The following is a 13,239-nucleotide window of genomic DNA, read 5'->3' as shown; positions in this document are numbered from 1 at the left end:
GTGGGGTGAGAGGATTCTGTGTAGGACAATCTTGATACAGGCAGCTCAGTGGAGGGGGGTACAGGTATAGGGGGATCTGGATGCACAGAGGCTCACTGCGGGGTTTCCAGGTGCAGGGGCAATGGGACCCTGCAGGGGCTTCCAGGTGAAAGTGGTTGGGACTCAGTGGAGAGGTCTCAATGCAGCTCACTGGGGTCAGTAGCCTGGAGGTCTGGATGTGGGGGCTCAGAGAGGTGCAGGGGGTGGGGCTCATCAGGGTGGGGGTTTGAGTACAGGGAGCTCAGTGGTGGGGTGGTCTGGGTTCAGGGGTGGGGGTATCTGTGTGCAGGGGGCTCCAGATGCAGGGGGTTGAGGTTCAATGGGGTGGAGTTCAGGGGGGTTATGGGTGAGGCTTGGCAGAGGTATCTGGGTATGGGAGGTCCGGATGCACGGGGGTTGGGTGAATGGGGGAGCAGCTCCCCATACAGTGACCCCCTCCCCCTGCAGCTGAGGAGGATGCTGAGCTTCCTGCAGCTGGGGAGGTTTCTAGGGGTGGGTCTGACAGCCCCAGCCACTCCTTGCAGGGGAAGAGGATGTCCCATCCTCTCCTGCCTCCAATCCAGACAAGACTAGCAACTGATCCTGGCTCAGGGTAGGAGCCACTGGCAGGGGTATCCCCAGACCTGCGGTGATTTGCCTCTCCGCTGGCTGCTCTGGGTGCCTGAAATGATGTACCTGCGCAGCTAGGGAGTGGTGCGTGACTGCTCTTGCAGCTTCCCTTTGCTTCCATCAGAAAGTCCTTTTTCTGTGGGGAAGCAAAAAAATCTGCAGAGGACATGAATTCTGTGCATGCACAGTGGTGCAAAATTCTCCCAGGAGTATCTAACCAGCAGAGGATTCTCTTCTGTGCATGAATACCCACAGCTTCCAGACAATGATGGGGGGGGAGGGGGGGAGATGGAGAGAAATACCTTAGACTGCATCTAGGTTCAGCTGGGAAGAGGTGCAGGTATCAAAGCCTTTCTGGATTGGGGGAGAAGACGACCAAGACCAAGACGGCATGCAGCTAGGAAGGGCCTGTGCTGGTTCGTGAACCAGGGGAGTAGCAGGTGATTGGAAAAGAGTCTGCTCTAGGGACACATGTTGTCAGCATCTAATCCTCTTCCAGAGCCTCCTCTTTTTCCTGAATGGCAGCAGCTGTTCTTTTGACACTTCTTCCTATGGCAGGTGGAACAACGGATATTCCCCTCTGGCTCTTCCTGGGTTTCATGGAGAATTGCCTGCAGGATTATGGTGCCTCTGAGGCTTGGTTGACCCCAAAAAAGAGTTTCACCGCTGATTCTGGCCTGACATTTCACTTTAGCACATCTTCATTGGCTTCTCCTGACAGACCATCAACCATGTTCCACATCAGTCGCTCACTGCAGCCAACAGCAGGCTAGTAGTCTCTTGCCTAAGGATGTATGCTAAAGGGGTGTGTGAATGTAATGGAGACTGCACCCTGCAACCACCAAGCCCAAAAAGGCAGAGAGCTTCTGCAGATGACTGCATCTCAGGGGTAGTGGAGAGTAACCCATCCATTGGATCAACCATCCATCCTTTAGGTAGAGACCAACATCAAGTCTTACACCACATAAATAATGCAGAAGACTAACCTTCTTTGAGGAATAATGTATACAGACAGATAAAGCAAACAGAAATCCTCTCCCATAGTCATCCTTATCCATTCTATAGCATTTAAGGGGGTGAAGAGCGGCTTTCATTGACAGTGCATCCTCGTTTTTATGATTCATGACTAGTAATCAGTATCATAGCTCCTCTACAGGCACAAGTCTAGGGTAACTAGGAATTCGTACCACATCGTGGCAAAAAAAACCTAGAAGCAAGAGTACTGTGCAAATTAATTCTATCATAAAACTGTGTACAGTGAGTCTACAAGATGCAGAAATAGGACTTGGGTAAAAAGATACATCAAAAATGAGAATTGCATTGGTGGGGGAAGGACTTCTTACCTTAGAAACATTACCAGTGCCTGTAAACACAAATGTTAAGGGTCCAATCGACTTTGGCATCAAACCCAGAGAGATTTCATAGCCAGCATCCCGCACTGCCTGCACAGCCTGGCTGCTGTTCCTGTAGTTATGAGCCATACCAATGTGCTGAAACCAGACACAAAGGGTTCTCGTCAATGTTTGTCCAGATCCAATGATATTTCTTTTTACTAAAATGTTTAAGTGATATTATGTAAAAATCTTACCATGAAAGGAGTGTGATGTCCTAGGGCAAGAAATCGTAATCCCATTCCATGTAAAATATTGATCATTCCTATTTCAGAATTATACAGTTAATATAATTAAGAATGGACATACAGGATCTACAGTGACTGATACCTAAGATCTTCCTGGACTCAAGATAAAACACAGGTTCAGTAGCAGACTTGGATCTCAGTCCTCCATTTGGCATCCTTCAAACATGCCAATGTTTTGGAGTTTTTTTGTTTGTTTGGTTTTTGTTTTTTTTTTGAGAGAGAGAGAGAGAGAGAGAGAGAGAGAGACCACCATGTTGGGAGTGGAGGAGGAGGGAAGAGAGACAAGCCCACACCACTAAATTCCACTGAAGAGTAGTGAGCTTTTTGGAGATAAAGTATTTATTGTTTTTTCACTGTAATACAAAGCTATCAGGACCATGTCACAAAAAGAGGGCTGATTAGCATGTGTTGTAACTTCACCATGCACTTTGCCTCACAGGGAAGGTGATAGACATTTCTTTCTAGAGCACACATTCTGTAGGTCTAGGGTCACTGATTCTCCTTCCAGTGAGGTTGAGTATCTACTCTCCTGGCAAGAGAAATACTGGTTCTGTATAGATAGATGCAGGGCCGGTGCAAGAAAGTTCCGCGCCCTAGGGGAAACTTCCACCTTGCGTGCTCCCCCCCGCCCTGAGGCGCCCCCCATCCCCGTGGCAGCTCCCCCACCAGGGAGCCGTGTGGCAGCTCCCCACCCCAGCTCACCTCTGCTCCGCCTCCTCCCCGAGCACGCCACCCCCACTCTAATTCTCCTCCTCTCCCAGACTTGCAGCGCCAAACAGCTGATTGGTGCTGCAAGCCTGGGAGGCGGGAGAAGCGCAGCGGCGACGGCGCGCTCGGGGAGGGGGCGTAGGAACGCTGTAAAAAAAGATTTGGGGGCACCACTTTTTAGCGCCCCCAAATCTTGGCATCCTAGGCAACCGCCTAGTTTGCTTTAATGGTAGTATCGGCCCTTGATAGATGGGACTTTATAGGAAGTAAAATAATGGAGTTGGGGAGAATCCTCAGGACGTTGACTATCCTGTGTGCCAGGAATTAGCAACAGGCTAGAAAAAGATTGTCAGGAGCTGCACAGCAGCTACAAAAAGCACCACAGGCCTGGATTCTCAGGAAGTTAATGTAAACTGAAAAGGTGCTGATGTTGGTGGAGCATTATTAGTTCTAGGCCTACTTATTGTATAGTGCACTATACCTGCTACACCAGCCCACTGTCCAAAGGCTACCACTCGTAGTCCTCTGTGATCAACCATTTTCTCATAGTCAATCAATCGAATTTCCTGAAAATACATAAAAAGTTGCTTTTATGTTTTCACTAAAAGTTTGATTTTAAACAGCAAAATAAAGGATGTACTGCTTTCATGGGAACTGCTTTTACATGCACGTCTGTCACGTTTTGTGCATGAGACAGGCAGATGCACAGGACTGAGTTTTCAACTATAGGGAAAAAATAGTTTTTTTAAGAACAGGTTGACTTTGGCTTGCTTGGTTTATAACCAGAGTCTCCATAATGTTTTTAAGTGAAGAAATAAAATGTTAGCACTGCAATCAGCAGATCATTGGAACGAAACGACCATCTTCGAGGAACCTAGAGAGGAAGATCTTCATCTAGTGTAAATCAGCAGTTCAGCAACAGAGCTACACTGACTGACACCAGATGATGCTCTGACCCAGAGTCGGAGCCCACAAACAGCATCCTGACCAAATAACAGGGCGATTCAGTCCCAATGGGCCATTTGCCACCTCACAAATAAGACATTCATTGGCAATCTCAGAAGTGAGACTAGAGTAAAAGTTACATCAGATTCCAGTATCCACGTATCCTCTCCCCAAACAAAGTTGGAAGATCAAGATTGTGGCTTGTTGGAGACACTTACTTTTATTGTCCATGCTCTTTGTAGACAGAGGACCTCTGTTCTCGGGGACAACTATTTGCTCAAATCAATATACTGAACAGAGGATAAAATCCTGGTCCCAGTGAAATAAGTGGCAAAACTTCCATGAGGCCAGGATTTTACCCAGTGTTATGAAAAATGCAAAGAGACAAATTTTGCAGTTCCTAATCAGGCAGAATTAGCTTCTTTGGAACAGTTAGCCACATAAGGACTGCACACCAGACCCTTTAGACTTGATATCAATATCATATAGACCAGTACAGCCACGCTGACTTCAATCTTTTTTTCTCCTCACAATTTACTCTGGCAAGAAAGGTCCCTTATTCTTTAAACCATGAGAGAATGTCTCTTAGGCAAGCACATACAGCACTTAATCAGCTTTTCAAAGTGTATTAGAGCCAAGACCAGTGGCTCTCAAACTTTTGTACTGGTGACCCCTTTCACATAGCAAGCTTCTGAGTGCAACCCCCCTTATAAACTAAGAACACTTTTTTATATATTTAACACCATTATAAATGCTGGAGACAAAGTAGGGTTTGGGGTGGGGGCTGACAGCTTGCGACCCCCCCATGTAATAACCTCTTGATCCCCCAAGGAGTCCCAATTCCCAATTTGAGAACCCCTGGCCAAGACTATCAGTTTCAAGTTGAGCACTTTGCATCATATAAATAACAAGTAAAGAGGGATAATTAAGTCCTTGACTGAGGCCAGGAATGGCAATTTCAGCCTAGATTTGAATGTTTAAAGCCCAGTTATAAATATCAAAATATACTTCTGGGGGAATTCTGCATCACTACATGCATGCAGAATTCATGTCCCCCGCAGATTTCTTTGCTCCCGCACAGAAAAATGACTTTCTGATGGGGAGGCAAAGGGAAGCTGCACGAGCAGTCATGCACCCCCACCCCAGCAGTGCAGGTGCATCGTTCAGGGTGCCCAGAGCAGCTGGCAGAGAGGTAAATAACTGCACAATTGGGGGGGGGGGGGAGGAAGGGAGAGAGAGAGAGATGCTAAGGATGCCCTGACTGGTGGCTCATACCCTGTGCTGGATTCAGCTGCTAGTCCCAGCTGGGCTGCAGGCCAGGACTTCCTCTTCCCCTGAAAGGAGTGGCCAGGGCCAGAAACCTCCCCCAGCTGCAGGAAGACACACACACACCCCGCTTTCCACCCCCATTGTTCCTCAGCCACAGGGGAAGAGATCACTGTTTGGGAAGCTGCTCCCCCGTCTGCCCAACCCCACACATCTGGACCCCCCAGACCCCCCCTGCATCCATAAGCCCCAAACCCAGAACTTCCCCCACTGAGCCCCAATCCCCTGCATCTNCTGCATCCATAAGCCCCAAACCCAGAACTTCCCCCACTGAGCCCCAATCCCCTGCATCTCGCCCCCCCCCCCCCCCCGCTGAGCCCCAACCACCTTCACTTGAAGCCCCCTGCAAAGTTCCATGGCCCTGTACCCAGAAGCCCCCAACAAGCCCCTGTTCATCCAGAACTCCCTGCATCTGGACCCCCACTGAGCCACCCACACCCAGATTGCTGCACACAGATCCCCTCTCACCTCACATCTGGATCCTCCACACTTAGATCCTGCTGGGCTGAGCCTGCCTGCCCACACCTCCTGCACCTGGCATGGAGGGGCAGGGCCTGGGAGGTTTCAGCCCTTGTGCTGTGTCAGGGTCAGGTATAGCCTCATTGCTGGGTCTGTGTCTGGGGGGGAGGGGGGGCTGCAGGATGATCTATCTCCGTGCAGCCAGTGGCCTATGCCCCCCACTGCCATGCTAGAGCCGCCACATTTGTTTATTGACCAATAAAATTTGCAGAATTTTAAAATATTGTGGGGAAAAAATTTATTTCCCTCAGGAATAAAAATAGAAGCTTAGAATATAAATGCTGCGATGCAGCAATGTGTTCTAACCCATAGCTAAGTGATGTGTGGTAGATACCCTATAGCTGGTATTTGGATATACAATACTCTCTTGACTATTTCCATATTATATCTTAGGAGAATCAAAATAAACAGTTTAAAAAATTAAATGCATCTCTTAAAATAACTGTTGAGAGTACAGACTTTCTATTATTGTATCATGAAAAGCAAGCTCAAATATCTAGGAATACTTAGGTTACTTTCCAATGCACTGTATGCTTAATCCTGTTTTTTACCTTATGGTAACAGTCATTGATCTTTCTTACTACAATATTTACCTTTCTTAGAATTTCATCCAGTAGAGACATGTTTGCCTCTTGGGCTTTAATAGTGTGAGAGAAGAATGCATAATTCTTCTTAGGAATTAATTTATCCTCTGGAGGTCTCTTCACTCCCACAATTAGAGATGCCTCAGAAATATCTTCTTGAATAATGCCACCTGCTTTTATATATTCCTGTAAACAGAGCATTAAGAAACTTTTATTCTTTGATATTAATGCAAAAAAAAAAAAAAAAAAAGCCATCTTAAAAGAACTTATGAAGCAGAAAGATACAGAAACAAGTTAAGGCCTGTTACTAAACAAACTTATTTAAGAGTTTAAGAGCTTGGATTTGTATTAGGGCTGCGGTCAAGCAATTAAACAAATTAATCTTGATTAAGCGTGCTGTTAAACAATAGAATATCACACATGACATGAAGGATTATTTCATTGGGATAGCATAGGATTGAACCTGGGGCAGAATTCAGCCCATCTTATTACTAGTAATAAATAGGTTGTAGAAGTTTTCATTCCTTCAAAAGTGGGTAAAGCATCTCAATCCCCATTCTAAGATGGAGCAACTAAGACACAGAAATTGGGTGGTTTGTTCATGGTCATACAGTGGGTTACAAAAGCTAGGGCTTCTGCTCCTACCTCTGTGCCTTACCCACTCAACCATACTATCATGCTGCTTGGACTGAGGTTGATGGCAAGACTCCCACTGATTTCAAAATGACAGCAGGACCAGGCTGAATATTAGCATAGCAAAAAAAATCAATAGACTTACACAAAGTAAGTTATCTTTGGTGTAAATGTGGCTGTTACTTAAAAACACCTGGTTAAAGTACAAATCCTTGAAGCCTGGACAGTAGGTTGTATTTTGGTTTTTTTCGCCTTCAACTATATTCCTCCCACTCTCAGACTCTGACTCGATAAGTAAAAAGGGTATGTGTCACAATTGCTTTAGCTTAATACAAATGTCTCATTAAGAGTCAGTCTAGCGTGACTACAAGACGGCCAGCTAGCAAACTTCAAACATGGTGGCCTGCATCTTAACAGGGCTTTGCAATCATTTCAACTTAACTCAGATGAATTAACAGGATTGCGGGAAAAGCCACACCTTTTCTCTGTCACAATTACACATAACATCAGCGGAAATATGCTGCCTGAATTCAGGCAGCAAGGAAAAAGACAAAAACAGTTACATAGGACATCAGGAATTACATAAAACCCCCAAAGTTTCTATGCGAAGAATTATTGAGAATTTAGACAATAGAAGGCAGGGAGGCTGGGGGTGGGCAAGACAGACCTAAAAAACAAAGAACAATGAATAGGTATCAATATTGCCTTACAGATCTAGCCAATGATTCCCATTGCTTTAGTCAGTGGGAAAGAATGACCCCCTTTTGTAATACATAACAGAGTAGCTAATAACATATGTTCGCTATTATGTACAGCCTTTAGATCCGTTAAAGCTGTAATACCATAATTAAATAAACCAATGTTACATTTTGTTCACCTAAATAGGAACCACAGCAGAACTTACCTTTTCATGGATGGCTCTCCGGTTTGATGGTTGTACTAAGACTTTGTATCCCAGATTTGTTAGCTCTTTAACATGCTTTGGTGCTAGAGGTGCTCTTCTTTCCCAAACACTAACATCTTCCCTCCTGATTGCCAGTACAGGTTTATGATGGCGACGGCACTTTAAAAGGTGGACCCCAAACTTGCCAGTTGTGTCTCTGAATGTTCGTAGCATGATAAAACCTGATGGCAGCAAAGACAAAGTAGTTAAACGATACCATGCTGGCAAAGATGCTTAGAAGCCATTATGTTTGTGCAAAACGTTTGGGTCTCTTTAGAAATCTGTTGTAAAACATACTCAACTACTAATCACTACAATGATCACAACAGCAGCAATAATTATCACAATTTTCTGATTAATAGTACTAATATTCCCAGATGTCCTGTGCAAGAGAAACCTGAATTTACTTTCATTACCAAATGTAAGTTCTCTAAGGTAAACCACAACTGAAACAGTAAGAGAACATTACAAAGTCTTGTTTTCTCTTCGCTTTGGCTGGGTTACTTCACAAAATCAAACCACCAGTATTGCTGTATCAAAAAGTTTTTACTCATGTGCAAGGTATATTGTTTTTAATTCCAGTTACTGTACTTGTGATCCGTGCTGGAGGCTTAAGCAAAAATGCCAATTAGACTGAGTCACCAGTATGACTGTGCAAGAGTCAAAAAATGTATCAACCTCCCACCCTATAAATCTTATAAGTATCTTTCTTATCACTTGGTGTAGTGATAACAAAAGAGACTAACTCAAAAAAAGCAATAAAGTACAGTTAAAGGTGCTACATGACCAAGGACAAATGGCCTTGGGCCAGCTCTTTAAAGGTATTTACATAAGCATGCCTAGGCACCCAACCCCTATTTAAATTTAAATCAACTTAAGTTAGGTGCTTAGGTACTTTTGAAAACCCCACTAAGATCCTCTTAGATGCTTAGATACTTGGATACCTTTGAGGATCTGGGTCTAGATGCCTATCTGCATTTAAACATCTTTTGAAAATCTAGCTCTTAGACCCCAGTTTTGCAAAGACCTATGCACATATTTAAGCAAACAAAGGCCCTTTAAACTCAGTGGGACTGCTCATGGACTTCAAGTTAGGAGTGTTGTAAATCTTCTGTAAACCCTCTGCCATATACATTGGCCAAACCGGACAGTCTCTACGCAAAAGAATTAATGGACACAAATCTGACATCAGGAATCATAATACTCAAAAACCAGTGGGAGAACACTTTAACCTGTCTGGCCATTCAGTGACAGACCTGCGGGTGGCTATATTACAACAGAAAAACTTCAAAAACAGACTCCAAAGAGAGACTGCAGAGCTAGAATTGATATGCAAACTAGACACAATCAACTCCGGTTTGAACAAGGACTGGGAATGGCTGAGCCATTACAAACGTTGACTCTATCTCCCCTTGTAAGTACTCTCACACTTCTTATCACACTGTCTGTACTCGGCTAGCTTGATTATCACTTCAAAAGCTTTTTTTCTCTTAATTAATTGGCCTCTCAGAGTTGGTAAGAGAACTCCCACCTGTTCCTGCTCTCTGTATGTGTGTATATATATCTCCTCAATATATGTTCCACTCTATATGCATCTGAAGAAGTGGGCTGCAGTCCACGAAAGCTTATGCTCTAATAAATTTGTTAGTCTAAGGTGCCACAAGTACTCTTGTTCTTTTTGCGGATACAGACTAACACGGCTGCTACTCTGAAACCTGTAAATCTTTGCAAGATCAGGGCTATAGAGAGAAATACATAGTGAGCATCTTACAGTACCAGAGAAAGCTACTTCGAAATGAAAAGTGTAATGATCTTTTAGTTCTCACTTACATAGCACCTTCCTATGAGTAGAATGCCTGCAAGCACAGGATCCTTCCTGCTGAAGACCCACTTGTACAAGAAACTAACTGGCTGATTATGGGTCACGTGGGGATAGGGTTTTTTTTTTTTTTTTTGGGCTTGTTTGAGTGGGGAGGGGAGAGAAGAGTGAGCATGCAAATTTCTGAGCTAGGGATCATATCTTCTTTCCTGTTTGTAACAATGTGACGGGTTGGATCACAGAAACCCCCTTGGGAGCTGCCACCTGATGTGCAAAAGACTACCCCTGCTCCTGTTTTCCCTGCCAGCTCAGGACTCCAGCACCCTGTCTTGCTGAGCCAGACACTCCCATCTGCTCCAACATGGACCCAGGGTCTGAATCACTTGCCCCAAAGCTGCAAGTTTACCTGAAAACAGCTCACAGAAGTGTGCTTGTCTCTAGCACTCAGATGCCCAACTCCCAATGGGGTCTAAACCCAGATAAATCCATTTTACACTGCATAAAGCTTATGCAGGGCAAACTCAAATTGTTCGCCCTCTATAACACTGATAGAGAGATATGCACAGTTGTTTGCTCCCCCAGGTATTAATACATACTCTGAGTAAATTACTAAATAAAAAGTGATTTTATTAAATACAGACAGTAGGATTTAAGTGGTTCCAAGTAGTAACAGACAGAACCAAGTAAGTCACCCAGCAAAATAAAATAAAATGCACAAATCTATGCCTAATCAAACTGAATACAGATAATCTCACCCTCAGAGATGCTTCAGTAAGTTTTTTCTCAGACTGGACACCTTCCAGGCCTGGGCACAATTCTTTTCCCTGGTACAGCTCTTGTTGCAGCTCAGGTGATAGCTAGGGGATTCTTCATGATGGCTCCTCTCTCTCCTTTGTTCTCTCCCACCCCTTTATATATCTTTTGCATAAGGCAGGAACCCTTTGTCCCTCTGGGTTTCCACCCCCCCTCACTGGAAAAGCACCAGGTGATAGATTCCAGTTCAGGTGACATGATCACATGTCACTGCAAGACTTCATTACGCACTTGCCAGCACACACACATACAGGAAGACTCAAAGGTAAACACAGCCATCTGCAGACAATGGGAGTCATCAAGATTCCAAACCATCATTAATGGCCCACACTTTACATAATTATAATAGGCCCTCAGAGTTATATTTTATATTTCTAGTTTTAGATACAAGAGTGGTACATTTCTACAAATCTGATGATCACGCTCAGTAGATTATAAGCTTTGTAATGATACCTTACAAGAGAACTTTTGCATGAAGCATATCCCAGTTACATTATATTCACTTACCATGTTTTTATAAAACCATATAGACTGCACGTCACAAACAGTGCTTTGTTTTTTTCACATTTGGTCTATTAAAGGGACACTTTCACCTTAAATTTGGCCTGAAAACAAGGTTTTCTAAAACCTCAGACCAAAAGCAAACACTGTGGAAACTTTTTTTTGAGTTCCAATAAAAATATGTGCTTTTAAACAAACATTCCCAGGAGCCTTGGAAATCCAAACACTGCTAAAGTAAGTCAGAGTGAAATTGAATTCACTGGCCTTGCTGAAAGATGTACAAGACAAAGATTGGCAAAATATGGATTTTTAAAAAAAAAATCTTATACTTATAATATCTTAGCAGCATTAATTAAAAAGATAGTACATTTACAACATATTTTTAAGTTGACAGCAACTCTTTAAAAGCATACTGAATATATGGTTATGCTTCTAATGGTAGTTTTAGTGCCACAAACTGATGAAGTTGGCATGATTTTTTAATTTTTTTAAATGATTATTTAAAGCATTTAGTTTTGAAATTAAACAATATCATTTATCAATACCTGCCTGAATCCTACTGCCAATTTCTGTTCTTCCAGCTGCATCTTTAACAAAAAAGATAAGAATTCTTATCTTTGCCAGGTACCCAGTGCAAAGTGAAGATATAGAAAAATATTTTCCCCACAATCTCCTTCAGTTATACTTATCTTAATTGTTACTTGGAGCAATAGCAGACCGATGGGTTTTATATCCCTCCCCCCGAGGGAATATTTTAAATCAATGGTGACTTTCAGAGTCACATACACCTTTGCCAGAGGTCATGAACAGTTCCTTCCTAACAGACGTATGATGTGATCCAAACGTGTTTCCCCCAGGTTAGAAGGGGGCGGCAGGTAACCCCTGATCTAGAGATGCAGCTAAAAAGAGCATTTAACTTTCTTCGCAGTTTTCTCTCGGATGGATTTCTCCCTGTCAGTTTAAGTTACTAGCCAGAAAAGGCCTCGCGAGCTGGAAAATTCAGGCTCGCTGCAGGGGTCACCACCGAGGACAAACGTGGCTACTTTGTCGCCAGAAAGGAAGATGCAAATTTGTCCTCAGGAGTCCAGCTGTGGCAAGGAGCGGGAAGGGAGCTGAAAGCCAGGCTGATCTGCCCGACCCACCACGGCGGGACGGCACCGGCCAGGCTCGGAGACAGAGAGAGACATTCCCAGAAAGCGAGAAGCTGCTGGCAAGGAACCCTCCCGGGGGGCGACTTGCAGCCCAGCCCCCGTCCCGCCCTGACCCAGGGAGCCCCGCCGCCTGCCCGGGGCGCAGCAGCCTCCAAGGTCCAGCCCACACTCAGCAGGAACAGCTGCCACGCGCGACCTGGAAGCGCCCGGGAGGGTAGGCCCCGGAGGAAAGGCTCCGCCGCCTGCTGCTGCCGCCGCAAGACCCCCACCCCAGGACATGCAGAGCCCAGCTCCCGCCCCTCACCACGCGCGGCACCTACCTGCCAGCGGAGCGGAGTTTACACGGGGAGAACGGAGCCGTAGCTCTGGGATTGCGCAAAGTAAGCGAACAGCTGCCCAGCCAGGCTATTAACAGAATTTTGGGGAACTAAGGGATGCCGCCCCCCGGCGGCAGCCAATCGAGTGTGACCTTCGAGGTACAACCTTTCCTTTCCGCCAATCGCAAAAGGGCTTCAGGAGTAACGTCATTGGTGACGTTTCGTCCCTCCCATACACACCCCCAGCCCGCCTCCCTTATGTGTGTGCTCCTGCTTGGGTGGGGGAGATTTCCCAGAATGTCCCGCCCCGGGGCCTTGGCTCTCCAGGGGGACTTGCACAAGGGCACGGGAATGCTCCTACACACGGACGGCCAATGGGCTAGCAGCAGCAGGGAGCCGACTGCACAGCCCGCAATGCTGCTGGGATCCGCCATACATGATAGTCCGCGGGATGGCTGAGAGAGCGGAGCCGCCCTTCCCCGATATGGCTCAGGGACATCTGGACTACGACGGAAAACACGGTGGGGATTTGGGAGACAAGAAACACATTAATAAAATGGGTGTCAACATTGTATTTTTAACATAACTTGTACGGTAATGAGGGATGGGCATGTGGGCAAGGCAGATAGGACATCGAAGGATCAACCTCCCCCTGCCTCTGAAAAGCATACCAGCCCCACCCCAGCTGACAAA

General features: G+C 45.3%; 1 protein-coding gene across 5 annotated transcripts in view; it reads right to left on the bottom strand.

Annotated features, from left to right (window-relative positions):
- AASS (aminoadipate-semialdehyde synthase) overlaps positions 1–12,693 on the bottom strand; it is a 54,089-nt gene extending 41,396 nt beyond the window's left edge. For 2 of the 5 annotated variants that reach the window (XM_034768479.1, XM_034768513.1), the window contains exons 1-7: positions 12,550–12,691; positions 11,624–11,665; positions 7,907–8,127; positions 6,379–6,555; positions 3,477–3,561; positions 2,237–2,304; positions 1,992–2,138 (exon numbers count right to left, since the gene is read on the bottom strand). In XM_034768479.1, coding sequence (XP_034624370.1) covers positions 1,992–2,138; positions 2,237–2,304; positions 3,477–3,561; positions 6,379–6,555; positions 7,907–8,119 — 690 coding nt within the window. In that variant the 5' untranslated portion in view covers positions 8,120–8,127; positions 11,624–11,665; positions 12,550–12,691. Of the gene's footprint in view, positions 1–1,991; positions 2,139–2,236; positions 2,305–3,476; positions 3,562–6,378; positions 6,556–7,906; positions 8,128–11,623; positions 11,666–12,549 lie in introns of all 5 variants that reach the window. The other 3 variants (XM_034768488.1, XM_034768504.1, XM_034768495.1) reach the window with 3 other exon arrangements.
- Between the last annotated feature and the right edge of the window lie 546 nt (positions 12,694–13,239).

This window comes from Trachemys scripta, chromosome 1 (genome assembly GCF_013100865.1).
Source record: "Trachemys scripta elegans isolate TJP31775 chromosome 1, CAS_Tse_1.0, whole genome shotgun sequence".
Classification (NCBI taxonomy): domain Eukaryota; kingdom Metazoa; phylum Chordata; order Testudines; family Emydidae; genus Trachemys; species Trachemys scripta.
Note: the sequence above shows the minus strand (reverse complement) of the source record. Positions and strands in the feature narration are given on the sequence as shown.